Source organism: Euprymna scolopes, chromosome 8 (assembly GCF_053919585.1).
Source record: "Euprymna scolopes isolate OS-2025 chromosome 8, ASM5391958v1, whole genome shotgun sequence".
Taxonomy (NCBI): Eukaryota; Metazoa; Mollusca; class Cephalopoda; order Sepiida; family Sepiolidae; genus Euprymna; species Euprymna scolopes.
This window is the reverse complement of record NC_136489.1, coordinates 1,644,837-1,665,935: the sequence shown is the minus strand read 5'-3', so window position 1 is coordinate 1,665,935 and position 21,099 is coordinate 1,644,837. Positions and strand designations below refer to the sequence as shown.

Below are 21,099 nucleotides of genomic sequence, written 5' to 3'. Positions count from 1 at the left end.
GGGGGGGGCAGGCGCGGGGTCAATTTACAATTAAACAGTTTCAGTTTTCATTATTCATGTGGCATTTCTTTCTGTTTTATATCTAGTTTCTATATGTTCAGCTTGCGTCTGTATCTCATATGTATTAATCTCATATGCATTAATCTCATATGTATTAATCTCATATGTATTAATCTCATATGCATTAATCTCATATGCATTAATCTCATATGCATTAATCTCATATGCATTAATCTCATATGTATTAATCTCATATGCATTAATCTCATATGCATTAATCTCATATGTATTAATCTCATATGTATTAATCTCAACATTCAATGGTTTTCCTTCAGCCGTTTGTTATCCACTGTATATTCTTACCCATCCCTTTGATTCCAATCTCTTTTATTCTTTTTTCAAAGTTTTCCAGGATTGTTCCTGGTGCTCCTACTATTATTGGTATTTTCTTGACTTTCTTCATCTTCCATATCCCCTCCATCTCTCTAGCCAGTTCCCTATATTTGCTTTGCTTCTCTGTCACCTTCAGTCTGTGGGTTGCTGGAACGGCAAAGTCTACGATATGGGATGACGTTCACAGAGGTCATCATGAAAGAGTTTTCTTCGAGAACAACTTGTGATATTCCCTGGAGTCTGACTGACAACAAGTTTTCTCAGATTTCCCATATTATTTTTAAAAGCAGTGACAATAATTCTATTCGAAAATCTTTTAAACGAATGCATTTCAGGAAAAAATATTATTTACTTACGTGTCATGGTGAAATTGTTGCAGATTCCAAAAATTACGAAAAATAATCCAGTGGAAAAATAATTACAAGTAAAAATAGAATTTATCAAATTATCAAATTTTATCATATGCTTTAATGTTGAGGAGTTGTGCGACCAATTCAGTATGACAAACAAGAGAGATAAATTTTGATTTAAATTAAGTGTCCGCTATTTTTGAACATAATTCGCCAGAATGTAATCGTAGCTGATTTTTTTTATTTAAAAACCTATATAGCACATCATCCACTGGATTATTTTTCGTCATTTTGGAATTTTTAATAATTTCACCATGACACATAGTTACATAATGTTCACACGTGAAATGCGATGGCTTAAAAGACCACCAATCTAACTAAACATCGAAACTTTGTTGGGTACGAGACAAAGTAAAAAGATCAAATGACAATATTTAGCAATCAATGATTCTCAATTTAATTTTTATTTATACACGTAATGGTTCGAATAAGGATAATATGGATGGTGTAATTTTTTATTTTGAGATATACAACCTTTGCAAAAAGATTTTTATTTTGAGATATACAACCTTTGCAAAAAGATTTTTATTTTGAGATATACAACCTTTACAAAAAGATTTTTATTTTGAGATATACAACCTTTACAAAAAGATTTTTATTTTGAGATATACAACCTTTACAAAAAGATTATTATTTTGAGATATACAACCTTTACAAAAAGATTTTTATTTTGAGATATACAACCTTTACAAAAAGATTTTTATTTTAAGATATACAACCTTTACAAAAAGATTATTATTTTGAGATATACAACCTTAACAAAAAGATTATTATTTTGAGATATACAACCTTTACAAAAAGATTTTTATTTTGAGATATACAACCTTTACAAAAAAATTATTATTTTGAGATATACAACCTTTACAAAAAGATTATTATTTTGAGATATACAACCTTTACAAAAAGATTATTATTTTGAGATATACAACCTTTACAAAAAGATTATTATTTTGAGATATACAACCTTTACAAAAAGATTATTATTTTGAGATATACAACCTTTACAAAAAGATTTTTATTTTGAGATATACAACCTTTACAAAAAGATTTTTATTTTGAGATATACAACCTTTACAAAAAGATTTTTATTTTGAGATATACAACCTTTGCAAAAAGATTTTTATTTTGAGATATACATCCTTTACAAAAAGATTTTTATTTTGAGATATACAACCTTTACAAAAAGATTTTTATTTTGAGATATACAACCTTTACAAAAAGATTATTATTTTGAGATATACAACCTTTACAAAAAGATTATTATTTTGAGATATACAACCTTTACAAAAAGATTATTATTTTGAGATATACAACCTTTACAAAAAGATTATTATTTTGAGATATACAACCTTTACAAAAAGATTATTATTTTGAGATATACAACCTTTACAAAAAGATTATTATTTTGAGATATACAACCTTTACAAAAAGATTATTATTTTGAGATATACAACCTTTACAAAAAGATTATTATTTTGAGATATACAACCTTTACAAAAAGATTTTTATTTTGAGATATACAACCTTTGCAAAAAGATTTTTATTTTGAGATATACAACCTTTACAAAAAGATTTTTATTTTGAGATATACAACCTTTACAAAAAGAAGTTACTACTCAATGTAGAATGTGTTTTCGTCTGGAAATCTGGGAAAATATTGGATCCCTTTTTCTATTGGTCTCGTAGAAGTTAATTTTTTAGCATTTAATTACGTATTGTAAATGTTAATATTTTTGTGTATCTACAACTCTATAAACAAGAAAAACAGTATGGACTACGAATTGTAGTGCAAGATAGCTAACTCCTCAGTAGCATTTAACCAGCTTTGTAAGATCTGGAAATACAAAAAAAAAATCATCCCCAGATTTAAATTATGACTTTATAAAAGCAACGTATGGACGCGAAACTTGGTATCTCTTAGTTGACTAAGAGAGGAAATTGAATCCAAGTATCCTTGAAAGATTCTTGGGATCAAATGGAGGGATCAACCTACTACCCAAACGTCAGAGATCGCACTGACCAACAGATAGTATCTGCAAATAATGTCTAGGCTGGCCCGGATATGCGCGAAGGTTGACTACAGAGTGCTCCAATGAACATCAGAAAAAGGAGAAGACCGCAAATGAACTGGAAGAAAAAAAAACGAGAGATATTTGATTGCAAGGGAAAAACGACTATATATTTTGACTGTCTCATGAGTCACAGGGGGTGGGAGTTCTTAAGTCTAAGCAAGTATTTATAGTAAAGAAGAAGAAGAACTTACTTTGATGACAGTATCAGGCCAAATGATACTTGATTCTCTGCCGTAATGTAATTTAATGACAAGTTGAAGATTTCCTGTTTTATTTCCATCATAAATCATATCCGTTTTTGCCTTAATGGAGAATCGGATTGGCTCCCACCATTCTTTCTGACGCCATAAACTGCGGCATTGAAGATCGTTTGACAAAATGGATATTTCGGACGTCTTTTCTGTACATTGGTCTCCATTTTTATCTTCCTCAACGGCAACAGTGAAAGTAATGTTACACTCACCATTCTTGCAATAAAACGATGGCGGCACCATACTTTGAATAGCGATGTGAATATCATCTTTTCCTTCAGTTACTTCTATCGTTTGAGGAGTTAAAAGCTGTTAAATCAAATAGAAATACAATATTAATAAAATACATAAAAAACCAACAAACTTTTTAAAGAATTTTCCTTAGATAAACATGATTAAATGCCTTAAAAATTGTTACAAACCTGAGTTTGTGCAGCATGTAATGTCCGATTGCTGAGAAAAAGAATAAAACAAAGAAAAAATTACTTTTTACGTTTTATTTATATGCTAGTGATCTCGGGACGTAACAAGATTTCTCGTCACTTAATATGCAAATGAGATACTGCTGGTTAAATAAAAATTCTGATTTTAAGAGATTTAAATGATTTGGATTTTTGAGTAGCGAGCTTTAGCAGCAGTGTGTGGTATTTTTGAAGTAGAGTTTTTGACAGCAGTCTGTTGAATTAAACCCTCGTAATTGTTAGTTGAAAGTACAAAGAGGTTTACAATCGATTTGGGAAGATTGATTATTCGATTATAAAATCTAATTAAAATTGATAGAATAATGAATAAACATCGACATTAAAAGGAATAGAAGAAAATAGTCAAATTCTTAAATCTTCTTTATTGGATCACTAGCCGACGTTGCCCGGAAATAAAAATATAACTGACTTGTTTACGAAGAAACAGAAATTAATTTTTGTCAATTTAATTTTGTAATCAGATTTATTATATGAAATATGGATTTCTAAAAGGTTCATTTTAGTACCTAACGCTAATCGATTTTTATCAAATAACATATAATGTGTGATTAATTTAGAAGCAAGAAACACACACATATACGCAATTACAACTGAACGAATTAGTTCAACCAGATCATAAATGGTTAACTTTTAAAAATAGCTTTGGTTTTTAGAGTTATTCTTTCGAATTTATTGCATATTCTCGCATTTTTATAATCTTTTAATAAACTATTTGTATAAAATATATTTTAATAAATATATATATATATATAAAATATATTTTAATAAATATATATATATATAAAATATATTTTAATAAATATATATATATATAATATATATTTTAATAAATATATATATATAATATATATTTTAATAAATATATATATATATAATATATATTTTAATAAATATATATATATAATATATATTTTAATAAATATATATATATATAATATATATTTTAATAAATATATATATATATAATATATATTTTAATAAATATATATATATATATAATATATATTTTAATAAATATATATATATAATATATATTTTAATAAATATATATATATATATAATATATATTTTAATAAATATATATATATATATAATATATATTTTAATAAATATATATATATATAATATATATTTTAATAAATATATATATATATAATATATATTTTAATAAATATATATATATATAATATATATTTTAATAAATATATATATATATATAATATATATTTTAATAAATATATATATATATATATAATATATATTTTAATAAATATATATATATATAATATATATTTTAATAAATATATATATATAATATATATTTTAATAAATATATATATATAATATATATTTTAATAAATATATATATATAATATATATTTTAATAAATATATATATATAATATATATTTTAATAAATATATATATATATATATATTTTAATAAATATATATATATAATATATATTTTAATAAATATATATATATATATATTTTAATAAATATATATATATATATATTTTAATAAATATATATATATATATATTTTAATAAATATATATATATATATATTTTAATAAATATATATATATATATATTTTAATAAATATATATATATATATATATATATATATATATATATATATATATATATATATATATATATATATATAAAATTGACACTAAATTATATAAGCCACCAGGGAACGATATAAAAAAGAAACCTAAAAATGTTTGTGTAGTTTTGTATGAAAATAAAGGTTTTGATGATGTAAATTTACCTAAAATATTTAATAAACAAAAAAATATTCAATTACTACCAAATGAGTTCCAGAAAAAAGATCAAAAACCAATAGTTACATATAAACTAGGGCCAACAATACGCAATAAGATTTTTAATTATAAGAAAACGGTAGAACATATAAATATAAAAGATAATAATATAAATATTCAAGAATGTGAATGTAATTCCTCTCCGTTCTGTAATAATGAGATAAAACATGTAATTACAGGAGATTTAAATATAGTAAATAATCCTAAATTAAGAAAACTACTTAGTAAGGGTCCAAATTATAGAGAACCTAAATGCCTAAATTACACTAAATGTGTTAAAGAAGTTACTAAAGCACTAGAAGGTTTTATTATGTCTATGGTAAAGAAATATAAATTAGCACAGTCTACGTTTGATGCATGGAAAAATAGTATAATTGAATGCGTAAATAAAAAGGTTAAACATATAAAACAATTTAAACGCCCTAGAAAAACCAATCCTCTTTTAAAAAATTCAGAAATACGGGAGGAACTTAAAATACTTCAAGAAAAGTTCGTAATAGTTCCGATTGATAAAGCGGCAAACAATATAGCCTTTATATGTAAAAAATATTATATACAACGGTTATTGATAGAAGTAGGACTTATAGGAAACGATTCGGATACTTATAAAGTAAGTAATAGTAATTTAGATAGTATTATTTTGAATAATAGTATTATTAATGAAAAAGTAGGATTAAAGTTAGAAGATAAACACAAAAATCTTCCATGTATGTATTGGATACCTAAAATGCATAAAAATCCAGTTGGGGCTAGATTTATTGTAGGTTCAAAGACGTGCATCACTAAACCTCTAAGTAAAGCTATATCTAAAATATTTAAATTAATTATAAATCAAATAAATAATTTTCACCTGAAAAGTAAATTCTATAGTAATATAAATCTATTTTGGGTAGTAAATAATTCCCAACCAGTGAAAGAAAAATTAGATAAAATAAATTCCAGAATAAAAGCAAAATCTATAGCTACTTATGATTTTAGTACGCTATATACTAAAATTCCGCACGAAAAACTTATAAAAGAATTAAATGATACTGTAGATTTGGCTTTTCAAGGTGGAAAAGGTAAATATATAGACTTTTCAAACTCTAATGCTTTCTGGTGTAAAAATAAAAATAGCAAAACTAGTATTTCTAAAGGTATTTTAAAAATGCTTGTAAGTCATCTTATTAAAGAATGCTATTTTCAAATAGGAAATAAAATATTACTTCAAACGATAGGTATCCCAATGGGATTGGATCCGGCACCATTTTGGGCAAATTTGTATTTACATAGACTCGAGTATATATATATGTCATCATTATTAAAAACAGATATATCTAAAACATATAACTTTCATGGGTGTAGGAGATTTATAGATGACCTTATATGCATAAACGATAATGATGAATTCGAAAAAAATAAACATCTTATATATCCAAACGAACTAAAATTAAATTGTGAACATAGAGGACAACAGGCTACATTTCTGGATTTAGATATAAAAATTGAGGATGGAATTTTTCTTTATAAAATATTTGATAAAAGAAACGCTTTCCCCTTTAAAATAGTACGTATGCCCCATAAGGATAGCACCTGCCCCGTTTTTGTGTTTTATGGAACCATTATGTCAGAGTTTTTGAGAATAGCTCGCGTTACTCTAAAATTAACAGATTTTATACCACCAGTTTCTAGCTTAGTAATAAGGATGATAAAACAAGGTGGAGATAAAAATAAAATATTTAAACAGTTAAATAAAGCATTTGTTCGTTATCCTGATGCTTTTGAATCGTTTAAGATAAACCAGATTATATTGATAAAGGAAATCCAAAACTATATTAGCAATGTATAAATGGATTTATAATTACATATAATAAATTTATATAGTTAAAAAAATGTATATATGTAAAAATAAAATATTTTTAACCTTTATATATCTAATTTTAAATAAATAAGAATGTAAATATACAAACTACTAACTATAGTGGGGGTGATAAGTAGTTAAATGGATTAATCCAAATCTTATAAATACAAGACTGATAAATTAAAAAATTAAAAAATGTATCCATTTTAAATGTGGAAATTGATGAATCGCACAGGTAAGAAATTCATTTTTATACTATGAAAAGGTTAGTAATTACAATTAAGAATAGGAAATTGGGGAAAAAATTTTTTTGTAACTTGTCTTCTTCCTAAGATTAAGGGTGGTGGTGTTTGATCAACACTGCTGGGGAGCCATGATGTAATACACTGTTTTGTTTTTAAATCCCCGAAACAGTGTTTCATGGTAAACAACTGATGATCCCTTAAAAAATATAAAAATTGGTATTATAGTAAATTTGAGAGTTGATGCAGTGATTGCAGGTGATTAAATGACTTACTGACTAGATGTTTTTTTTAATGAATGATAAAAAATAATTTTTTGTGTGGTTTCAAATGTTAAAAACTTCAAAGACTATATATATATATATATATATACTGAAGCAATAGTCTAAGCATGTCAAGGTACTGTTGCCACATCTGGGCAGGAGCTGCTAAAAGCAGCTTACGCTGCCTTGACAGAGTTCAAAATAAACTTTGTAGCTTAATGGGGGATGCCCTTAAATGTAATGTGAACAGGCATCTCGTTGTTCAACTACCTACATAGTGCCTCTGTAGACATGGTCCCAAATAGTAGCCCTTTACGTCCAAGTAGGAATGTGCCTTGTTGGAGTGATTAATGAATAAAAAAGTGAGTTAACTATTCTGTATTTGAGTTCAAAATTAAAAACAAAGGCAGTAATAACCTTGAAATTTATGTCCAGAGGTTTACTTAATTTTTCAGGACCAGCTGTAATACTGCACTCGTTCCGGAAACAGGCGGACACACCACACTCGACCTGCAAAGAAATAATTAAAGAATAAATTAATGAAATGAAAAGTATTTTTCTGATACCACGGTTCGGGCCACATAACAAGAGGAGCGAGTAAACAGTCAGAGAAGGAAGAAAGAGAGGAAGACAGAAGAAAAGATGGGAAGACAACATCAGAGAATGGACAGGGTTGAAGCTGAAGCGGTCCAACGTGCAGAGGACAGGGATGGAGAGGACTAGAATACAGGTCATCTGTAGTGCCCCAACGACAACCATCATGGAACAGGTTAAGATGAAAAGTAAAAAACCGCAAAAAAAAAAAAAATAAATAAATAATAATAATAATGGACTAATCCCCAAGGAGCAGAAAGGATGCCAAAAAGAAAAAAAAGGAACACATGACCTGTTATATGTAGATCAAAAGATCCTAAAGAAGGTAAAAAGGAGGAGAAAGAATTTAGCCATGGCATGGATCGACTACAAAAAAGCGTACGACAGGATCCCCCAAGCATGGATAATAGAATGCCTAAAAATGTATAAAATACCAAGCGAGATCACCAACGTAATAGAAAATGCAATGAAAACATGGAGACTGGAATTGACAGCTGATGGACAACACATAACAGAAATTGATATACAAAGAGGCATCACCACTACTGTTCATCATAGCCATGATGTCCTTGAACAGTATTCTGAGAAAGTGCCAAGCCGGATACAAGTTCTCCAATACAGGAATAGAGGAAAAAATGAATCACCTGATGTTCATGGACGATCTGAAACTTTTTGCAAGGACCGAAAAGTAGCTAGAGACACTAATTAACACTAACAGGATCTTCAGCCAAGATATCCAAATGGAATTTGGAATGGAAAAGTGCGCTCAACTAGTTATAAGAAAGGGAAAACTGGAAACGACAGAAGGCATGGAACTACCCAACCAAATAGAAATTAGGGCACTAGGGGAACAAGACGGCTATAAATACTTGGGAATTCTGGAAGCGGATACCATCAGAGCAACAGAAATGAAAGAGAAAATTGGAAAGGAATACCTCAGGAGAACAAGAAAACTAAGTAAGATATTCTGGATCGTTTATAGGGTGGACAAAAAAAGAACTGAGACAACTCGACCAGAAAACCAGGAAACTCATGACCATGCATAATGCACTATACCCAAAGGACGATATTGACACACTCTACGTGAAAAGGAAAGATAGCGGGAGAGGACTGATCTGTATAGAAGACTGTGTGAAGGACACGAAAAAAGAACTAGAAAAATACATAATGCAAAACACTGAAAGGATAATTATGGCAGTGAGAGACACCTAAAAAAAAAAAACAAAAAAAAACAGAGAGACAAACGACAAAACGAGAAAAGAGAAATGGGAAGAGAAACAACTCCACAGAAGATTCATAAGAATGACAAAAGATGAGAATAGCGAAAACACCTGGACATGGATGCGAAAAGGACATATAAACCAAGAAACTGAATCTCTAATAACTGCAGCACAATATAACTCGATAATAACCAACCATATCAAAGCAAGGATCGATAAAACACAAGAAAACAGCAAATGCAAACTACGTGGAAAAAGAGACGAAATGATAAACCATATAGTAAGCGAATGCAGCAAACTGGCCCAAAAGGAATACAAAAAAAGGCATGACCAAGTGGGGAGGGCGATGCACTGGGAATTATGCAAACGACTGCATTTTGAGCGTACAGACAAATGGTACAAGCATAAACCTGCAACAGCACTCGAAAATGAGAACCACAAAATCCTATGGGACATGGACATCTGGTCTTCTTGCTTGGAAACAAACCCATCCAAGCAAGAAGACCAGATGTCGTAATAATTAACAAGAAAGAAGAATCCTGTCAAATCGTAGACTTTGCTGTCCCAGCTGACCACAGGGTGAGTATGAAAGAAAAGGAGAAACGAAGCAAATACACAGAGCTAGCCAGAGAGTTAAAAGGGATTTGGATGACGAAGAAAATCAAAATAGTACCGATAATAGGAGGAGCACTAGGAACAATTCCGAAAAACTTCGAAAAAAGAATGGCAGAAATTGGAATCAGAGGAATAACTGCAAAAATACAATGCATAACGATAATGAAAACGGCTGAAATATTAAGGAAAACCCTAGAATGTGGGGAATAACACAAGACAATATAACAAAGAAGCGTTACAGGGAATAAAGAACGCCGAAACTGCATATCTGCAAGTTCTACACCACCATCATGCATCCCCCCCCCATTGTTTCATCACCCCCCCCCCAATAGAAAAGTGATATCAAAGAGCCGAGAAGGACAGGAGAATGGAAAGACCGAGGAGAGAGCACTGGCCAGACCTCTGCTGGACAAGTGCAAAGAGAACTGGGATCTTGAGGAGGCTTAGTGTCACTCAAATTCCAGTATAAACCAATGGCCACTACCAGCGAGACCTCAATGGTATGAGGCTGTTGCAATGACGCAAATTTATTTGCAAATGCTATCGAAGGAGGTGGCGAGAGCTGGATGTCTGGGGAGACTTGTTGTCACTCAGCTTCCAGAGAACACCACAGGTCTCCAATCAGATCGTTTGTTGACTTGTGTGAAAGCTTCATGTGAGCCAGTAATAATAATAATAGCGAGGGAAAGGCTGAAGGAGCCAACGTAAAATCGGTTCTGAAAATGAGGGGATCGATTTACTAGAACGTTGTATGTGAAACTGAACCCCTTTCCTAATCTTTCAATATTGATTTTTTTACAATTGTTTCTATAATCTGGTAGCTTAGTGTCCAATAATCTGCAGAAATAGTTGAACAAAAAGATGAAAAAGAAAAATTATAAGATTGTGCACATTGTTCATTTCACCAACATATTTTTTTAAAAATATTTTCTTTACCCAAGTTGTGCAATATTAAAACCAGAACTTGATTTAAAAAAGGTTTTCTTGTCCAAAATTATTTCTTTATGATTATTTTATTTGTATTTTTCATTGCAACTTGGAATTGTTTTCAAACAAAAAACAAAGCAAATATGTTTTACTAATATAAAAAAAACTACTTGATTAATTTACATATTTAAAAAAAAATTGTTTTTTTACGACCTAACTTGGCATAGTTTACCTCCTAAAAAGAAATCAAAATCCACAATATTTTTTGGTTAATACGTTTCAACGCTGTTTAAAGATAATATAAAGAAAGTAATTCTTTTTTAATAATTAAATTTTAACATTTTAGCGTGAGGGATCACTGTCCTACATAAATTTAATGTAAAATGACACCCGACTCCTCGCGACGTAGCGAGACATGTAATCGTTAGCATTTTTTTCAAGCTTGGTAGAGGGAGTGGGGCATAAAAGGAGAAGTGGCGGGGGCATAAGTTTCGAACATTTAAAAAATACGTAGAAACACTTCAAAACGTGTGTGCGTGTGTAGGGGACTTTTCATTTTTTATAAAAGGTCTCACCGTTAAATATTACTTAATCAGTTAATTATTTTCGGATATTTTTAAGGCTGTTAACACACACACACACACACACACACACACACACACAATACTTAGGTAGATTTGTACAATGCACACTCCCTCCTTGTATTTTTTCTTTTCGTTTTTTTTTTTTTTGCAATTTTTTTCAACGACTTACACCCCTCGTATATAAAGGATTTTTCATTTAATCTAAAGGTAATGATGTTAGGACTTTTATTATTCAATGTATTCCATATTGTTTTCACTGGTTGCCATGTTTGTTTTCGCGCGTGTACATTCAATATTTGCACGTTTATTCATTAATTCTGTATACTCACTAATCCATAGCTAGCTATAACATATACTGACCCTACGGGTCATGGGCAGTATATTTATATATATATATATATATATATATATATATATATATATATATATATATATATATATAAAATTATATATGCATATTATATATATTATATAATATATAGACTTATATGTAATTATACTGAGTTCGTGAAATTCAGTAAATTTTCATATACCAATGAGTTTTAAGCCAAAAATGGTTGACTTAAAGAGTAAGCTACAAAATTATCAAATTTTATAATTGAGCATTAATATACTGAGTAAGCAAAATCAAGACTTCAAAACAATATAATATATATATGATATACATATTTGAATATATATATATAATATATACTATATATATATATGTTACATATATTTGAATCTACATATTACAGGTAATCTAAAGATAGTAAAACATTCTAAATTAAGAAAACTCTTTAGTAAAGGTCAAAATTATAGAGAACCTAAGTACCTTAATTACACTAAATGCTTTAAAGAAGTAATTAAAGCATAGAGTGTTTTATTATGTCTATGGCAAATAAATATAAATTATTCCAGTCTATGCATGGAAGAATAATATACTTGAATGCGTAAATGAAAAGGTTGAACGTATGAAAAAAATTTAAACACCCTAAAAATAACCCTCTTCATAAAAATTCAGAAATACTTAAGGAACTTAAAATACTTCAAGACAAGTTTGTAATAGTTTCCATTGATAAAGCGGCCAACAATATAGCTTTTATATGTAAAAAAATATATACAACGTTTATTTTTAGAAGTAGAAATTATAGGTAACATTTCAGATACCTATAAAGTAAGTAATATTAATTTAGTTAGTATAATTCTGAATAAGAACATTCTTAGTGAATTTGGATTAATTTTAGAAGAAAAAACTAAAAACTTCCACATCCAATTAGCGCTAAGTTTATTATAGCTTTAAAACATGCATTACCAAACCTTTGAGTAAAACTATATCTAAAGTGTTTTAATTAATTATAAAGCAAATAAATAATTTCCACCAGAAAAGAAAATTCTATAGTAATAGAAATCTATTTTGGGTGGTCAATAATTCACAGTAAAAGAAAAATTAGATAACATAAATTCCAGAATAAAAGCAAAATCTATAGCGACTTATGATTTTAGTACGTTATATACTAAAATTCCACACGATAAACTTATAAAAGAACTAAATGATACTGTAGGTCAAGCTTTTGAAGTTGGTAAAGGTAAATATATAGACTTTTCAAACTCTAAAGCTTTCTGGTGTAAAAATAAAACCGCAAAACTAGTGTTTCCAAAGGTATTTTTAAAATACATTTAAGCCATCTTATTAAAGAAAGTTATTTTCAAATAGGAAATAAAATATTACAAGTTACATTTCTGGATTTAAATATAAAAATTGAGGATGGAACTTTTCTTTATAAAATATTTGATAAAAGAAACTCTTTCCCCTTTCAAATAATTCGTATGCCGCATAAAGATAGTACCTGGCCTGTTTTTATGTTTTATGGAACCATTATATCAGAGTTATTGGGATAAGCTCGCATTACCTTCAAAATAATAGATTTTGTACCTTCAGTTTCTTGCTTAGTAATAAGGATGATTAAACAAGGTGGGGATAAAACAAAAATATTTGACTAGCAGTAATTATCACTTTCTACACTATGATTGCGTAAGCATGAAACACTTGTGTCTGTACGAATATGCCTTGTGAGGGGGTGAACCGGAGTAAAAAAAAAAAAATCCGGAAAATTTTTTCTTCCAGTCGGAAGAAAAAAAAGTCCCAAATTGAAGATATCAGGCGACTAACGACCAGTTTTCACCATAAATAAAGTTTTTCAATATTTCGCTGATGGGAACGTCCATTTTGTTTATAACAAAGTGGATTTTCCCATCAGCGAAGTATCCCTAGCGCGAGCACACGCATACACAATTTATATAAAATACATAATAACCTAACAGAAATTATTTTTAAACAGATAAATTTACCTTTGCTCCTATATTCAGCTTACTGGATATTCTTTGACTGAGGACATCAATCTGAACCTTGTTTGTGGACTCAATCTGCTTTAGATCAACATATTCATTATCAACAGTCCATCGGAGATGATATTGAACGGCGTGAATTGTGCTTTGTATTGGATGAAACATGCATTCAATTTGAGATGTATTTCTGTTAACATGAATCACTGGATTCTGCTCAAGTGAAATTGTCGGCTTCTCTACAAAATAAAGATAGACATATATAACAGAATATAAACGCATACAAAAAGATTATATATATATATATATATATATATATAAGAAGCTTTGAGTAAAAAAAATGTAAAAAAATATAAAGAATGCAGTTTAAATTCCCGAAAATAAAAAAACTAAATTTAACCTAGTGCAGACTCAGCACCTATATGATCCGACTTCTAAAATGGTTAAAATTACAAAAGGGAATTTAACTATATCCTTATGGATGAGAAAACAAAAAAAAAAGAAAAAACCCTTAACTAAAATTAACTAAGAAATAGACTTAGCACTTGCATAAGCCGATTTCTCAAAGGTCTTTAAATTATAAAAGAGAATTTAACTATATAAGGATGAAAAAAGAAAATCTTAACTAAATTTTTTTAAATAGAGAACGGGGATCCTCAGCTGGTTACCATGTTGCTGTTACAGAGATTTAAAAACAGGACAGCTGTTAAATACATGGCTCTCCAGTGGATAATACCACTTCTCCAATAAGTATATATAAATATTGGAATCGTCCCATCACTAATATATATATATATATATATATATATATATATATATATATATATATATATTAGTAATGGGACGATTCCAATATTTTGGAATTCTTTTTTTCTGATACAATTACAGATTCTGTACTAAATTCCTGGTTCTGATACAATTACCAATTCCGATTCTTATAATCTCTAAATATTTAACTACAGAGTTGTTATTTTTCCCTGATTATCGTAAAACGCATGTAAAGTGTGCCGATATTTTCCTAAACGTAAAAATATATTTATGGGGGATAATCTATAGATTTAAGTTTTGCTGGTTGTTTAAGATCAACAAATATTTTTCATTTTATCATTAATACTAGCAGTGGGAGAATTTGTTTCAAACAAAATCAATAAAAAACGATAATTAAAGGAATCGTTTTTAGAATCGGAAAATAGGCACACATTTTTCCTATTCTAAAAGTTCCCATTTTTCCGATTCCCGATCCTGATTAATTGTCCCGACACTCAAAATCGCCATATATATAGGAAAAACTGTGTTCACTAACTTCTCTACACGAACCGTGAGTAGGAGGCAGAGAATGCCCCTGGCAACATGGTCAAAATTCAATGTTTATGATAGGAAAAAAGATACACTGGCTGATGTGGAGGCGCTGGTCACTTTTGTACCTTTTGCACATACCTCTTATCCCCGGTGTTTTACATAAACAAAAAAATCTTTGTCAAAACATAGTTAAAAATTAAAAAAAAAAAATCAACTTTACGAGCAACTGTGGCTGTCAGTGAAGAATATGATGATAGCAACGCATTCATGGATTATGTTAACACTAGTGTCATACACTGATTGACTAAGAAACCATGTAAGTGCACTAACCATGCTTAGACAGACACACAGATAGAGTCTAAAAAATACTAAAGGGATACTGAGTTCAACACATCACAAACTTAGCACTTGCATAAGCTGACCTACCACTAGAATATTCACAATTACAAAAGTGGATCCAAAAAACCTTAACTTAAATTATGAAATAGAAAACGGGAATCATCATGTGTTTACCATGTAGCTGTTTCGGAGAGTTAAAAGCAAAAGAGTTGTTAAATTCATGACTATTCAATGGAAAATACTGCCTCCCCAATAACAAAATGTAGACACAATTCAGTTACAATTTCACTAATATATAAATATAAAACTATAATCATATAATATATTCATGAATAAGTAAATGAATATTAATAAATATAGTAATACTAGTAAAAATTACTCTTTTATGTTATGTTGTTTAGCATATAAAATTATGGCAGAATAAAAATGCATAAAATTAACAAAATAAAAATGCTTAAACACTTTTGGTACTAAATATTATTTAATATATTTTAGATTCACACCAACGTAATTACATGTACAATAGCTCAATAGTGTATATATTTCTAGAGCTTAAAACATCATATAGTCATTTTATAAATGTTCTGAATTTGTTTTAAAAAAACATCTTTAACTCAATAGAAAGAAAAGCAATAATCTTGGAAAGAAAGTGTCTTACACTGAAATTCTAAAAATAAAAGAAAATGAATCTAACGAAAATCGAAATGTGCCAGACAAAAGGAACCTCCAATTAATGAAACTCTGTGAAAAGAATAGATATTCCAGTGCATCAAAAGATATCAATTTCAATGGAGACTGAACCGTTCACAATCGATGCAAGTTACAAAATGTTATCGCTTTCAAAACATTTTGCATTTTTTATAACGTTTTGGGAAATATATTGGAAATTAGTTGAAGGTTACTCTCTGACTTATACCGTAAAGGCAACGATTTGTTTTGAGAACAATCATCTTTTAGATAAAGAGTAATGACCAGGGATATGAAACAGCATATTATTTTCGTTGTTTTGTCTCTCGATGTGGTTCTCGGTTGATTAATTGTGTCTGTGTCGGATATATACTCGAGAGTCAAAACAATGAAAAGAATATGCTGTTGTCATAGCCCTAGTAATGACAAACCAACAAAAATGTACTTTCCGGGGTGGATTTCCAAAAACGGTTTTTCTGGAAGATGATCCTTTGGTTAAGTAAGACTTTTCAGTAGTAGAAGTGAGATAAATTATTTTCCTCCCGTGTATGAGAGTTCCTTCACTCTTTCACATGAAAGTCCTTTTTTTATTTGAGATAATTACTCTCAAGTAAAGGGTGCATAAATTACAATCAACTCACATATGTAAATTGCCAAGCACAATTCAGAAAATGTCCAACATTAGCATATAAAATTATGGTGGAATAAAAATGTTTAAAATTAACAAAATAAAAACGCTTAAATACTTTTGGTACTAAACAGGTAAGTATATACATAGATATTATTTAATTTATTTTAAATTCACACCAAAATCTAATTAATAGCTTAATAGTGTATACATTGCTAGAGCTTAAAACATGTTATAGTCATTTTATAAATGTTCTGAATTTGTTTGATTAGGATTGGCTCCTGCCAATTAAAGAAACTAGAAATTAAAACAAGAAAAAATGGTTGACATAAGGTTATATAAGGAGTCTCATTAATCACTCAAATATCGGAAAATAAACAAAATACTGAGAGAAATGCACCCAATACATGCCACTGTGATCAGGTAGGTAGAAGAGTAAGTAATCCTGCCTTTGTTAACATTTAAGAAACTGTCAGTATTTCCCGAAGAAGTAATATTTATTTTCGAAAATTGGAAAAAAGAAATCCAATTTTATTTAAATAAGTAAAAATGTTTATTAAAATTACTTTTGCACTTGTCTGATCTCTTCAACCGTAAAATTTTAAATTCTTAATATCGAGTGCTTCTCAAACAGTGAATTTGTTATTATTTTTTTTTTATCCCGTTTTTGTTTTGTTGTTTTTACTACAAAATTGTTGATGTTTTTTTTTTTTTTCATCCCGTTTTTGTTTTGTTGTTTTTACTGCAAAATTGTTGATGTTTTTATTACCTGATATGCACTCCCATTCGTCATAGGTGTACTTTTGCCATCTGATATAATCTTCAGGATAATCTGATTTACGGACGTCGGATAAATAGCAGCTTCCAAATGCAACACTGGCATCGACAGATTGGCAGAGAAATTCTCTTTCTTCAAGACACAGTATTTGACACTCCCTGTACATGCTGATGCCTGTATAGACTTTAACATTGTGACCAGCAAGCGCATATCCGACTTGGCGATTTATGCCCCAGCCTTGCTTATCACATGGACCTGAAGTAGAGGATAATGAAAAGAAAATATACAGTAAGTGGTGCATCCTCGATAAAAGAGTTCAATAACCAAGGTTATCACCGAGTGGAAAGAACAATCAACACGTTAGTATAAGGAAGAAAAAAACACGTTTTTTGTGATAGGATAATTGAAAGGCAGACATTATTAAAATATTACTAACTAGCACGCTTCACCCGCTTGCTATAACTTCGCAGTTTAATTTCTGAATATGTGTTTTATCAATTAAAAAAAATAAACATAACATAAATATTTTTTAAACTAAGCGATCTTTTATATATACTAGTAGAGAGACCCGACGTTGTCCGGAATTAAATGATGATCAACGAATGTTTCACACTCCCATGTTTTTATTGTGATTGAAATCGATGAAATCACCCATTTTTAAATCAAATCGATTGATTGACTGCTCTAGTTGGGGACCCACGCGGTGCACCGGGAGGAAATTTCAAATGCCTTCTCGTAACTATTGATTTTATCTGCCTGCCTTACTGCTTGTGTGGTAACAATGGCTTAAATGTAAGTTAAAAATGAAAAAAATCAAGTATCATGGTGCAATTGTGTTTTAAACAGAAACATGTATTTCGAACGCGCTACTGTCATATCAAAGAACTTACTGTAGATTTTATATGTCGGGCTTTTCTGGCTTTTGTGGTAATAAAACTCCTTAAATTCTCTTGTGATGTTAGACTATGTACGGCGTTAACTTTTGTCAAAATTGCCTGTCCCTTCTTTCATCAAATTATTTCGATTATCAATACTTATCGAAGGCGTTCCAATACAAAACTGATCTAAGAACACTGCTGGGCACATAATGTACCTTTGTGTAAAATTTCAGCCGTTTTCGAGTTCATAGGGAACAAACTCACACACACAAAGTTCTTTTTACATAATAGTCAAGATAAAGGATATTCGGAATTAGTTCAAAACAAGGCGATCCATAATATCTTGTCGGATTTAAAATACAATTGTGAATAAATTAGAACTTTTACCCAGTTATGGCGGATGAAACGACAGCACCTATAGATTAGATAAAAGGTTTTGTTCTAAATTCTGTGCAGATTGTTCAGTTTGTCAGAAAGATTCTTGTGTTCAGCAAAACACTACACCTGAAGAAAGTCAAAGTTAGACGAAAAGTTGTAAAAATAACATTCGAAATGAGAAAATAATCTAAATCATACACATTATCTTGCAAAAATTTCATTGCCAGGTCTGGCAAACATGCGACTGGGTTTATGATTGGAAGCAGACATGTGAGGACCAAAATTACTCCTAAGTAATAATTACCAAGAAAAGTATGACCGAAGAATTCCTCATCAGTATTTGATCACTTTTTCATCAAGTGCATCAAGGAGTCCTCAACCAAAACCTAGAACAACAAATAAATCTTCTGCTTCTGTATGAAATGTATAACATAATGAGTAAGAATAGTTCCTAGAAAAAAATAAAAAATCAGCTATTGTAAGCTGCTTCCTAATTATATATTATGTATTATATGGCTAATTACTGGACATTATTAAGAAATTTCCAATTAAAACTTTTCTCAGTAATTATAATTTAGTAGAAAATTTAGTCTTCACATGTCAGGCTCAGTCGTGGATTCTAGTTGCATGTTTGCCAGGCCTGTATTATGGATCGTGCTGGTTTCAAGCAATGTTTTGTTTCACTTAAAAACGTTTTTTTGCCACTAAAAACAATATTTATTCATTAGTAGTTACTGTACCAACACCACTCGAAAAGCGGTTATAAACTAGTATAAATAAATAAAAGATAAAATGTGTAACTTACTTTGTTCACATTGCCATTCATAGTAGACGGTGTCATTTGCGGACGTTAGATTCTTCCAATTGCCTATTTGATCATTTCCATTAAGAGTGCACACTGTTGTCTTTGAATTATAATTGAACGACATGCACAAAGAATTCTTCAAGCAAGCAACTTTGCATTCGCTTATATTTATTTCCGTATGTTGCCCTATTTCAGAACCAAATAATAGGGTGTTTTTTCCACTGAACCATCTCAGTTTTAAGCCTTGGCAAGGATCTTTGGAGGAAAAAAAAGATATGAAATAAAATGAATAAATAAGATGATAAAAATTCATTAAAAAATTGAATTTTTGGAGGAAAAAAATGACATTTATATTTGTATATAAAGTTTGCTATGCTTATGTATGTGTATACAATCCTGAACTAATTGAATAAATGTAAATTAAAAGTTAAATTCTTCACTAGTTTGCAGTTTGGAGACGGAAGCGTTGTTGTGATAAGTGATTTTCTCTACTAATTAGCACTTTTTATTTTTAGATTCCAATATTAATAACTACATTTTATTTCAGTATTTAATTTATGTATTTCTGTTGTATTAAATGCTAGCTTTTTTTTTTTTTTTTTTTCTCGTCCATAAATGTTTATCTACCAAGTTGATCTTAAATATTGTATAATCAATCCATTATATTATCATTTTCAGTCCCCCACCCCTAATTTCTGGCTCCCATCTTATCTCGCAATTACTTATAACGTCACCAACTAACTTCGGAAGAACCCTCCCCATCTACTTTTCTTTTATATCATAAGTTTCTTAAAACGTGACTAGTTAAAGTTCAGAATAAAATCACGCTTTCTCTTAACGGTTAATTTAAAAAAAAAATCTTCTGAACGCTATTAAAAGTTAAATTCTTCACTAGTTTGCAGTTTGGAGACAGAAGCGTTGTTGTGATAAGTGATTTTCTCTACTAATTAGCACTTTTTATTTTTAGATTCCAATATTAATAACTACATTTTATTTCAGTATTTAATTTATGTATTTCTGTTGTATTAAATGCTAGCTTTTTTTCTCGTCCATAAATGTTTATTTATCTACCGAGTTGATTGCAAAAATAGATTACCTAATTGTACTCATTTTTAGTTCGTGAGAGGGGAATCTATCACCATACTTTCCCTTAAATACGTCCGTTGGACTTTTATTAAGTACAATGCTTAATAGTTTTTTTTTTTTTTTTTTTTTTTGTTTTGTTTTTTTAATGGAGAGTAGAAAACGCATTGTGGAT

General features: G+C 29.3%; 1 protein-coding gene across 1 annotated transcript in view; it reads right to left on the bottom strand.

The window, feature by feature from the left end:
* LOC145284083 (uncharacterized) overlaps positions 1 to 21,099 on the bottom strand; it is a 361,761-nt gene that overhangs the window by 109,803 nt on the left and 230,859 nt on the right. The window contains exons 38-42 of the mRNA XM_080133150.1: positions 19,842 to 20,096; positions 17,772 to 18,035; positions 14,056 to 14,288; positions 8,202 to 8,294; positions 3,067 to 3,435 (exon numbers count right to left, since the gene is read on the bottom strand). Of these exons, the coding sequence (XP_079989276.1) occupies positions 3,067 to 3,435; positions 8,202 to 8,294; positions 14,056 to 14,288; positions 17,772 to 18,035; positions 19,842 to 20,096 (1,214 nt within the window). The remainder of the gene's footprint in view (positions 1 to 3,066; positions 3,436 to 8,201; positions 8,295 to 14,055; positions 14,289 to 17,771; positions 18,036 to 19,841; positions 20,097 to 21,099) is intronic.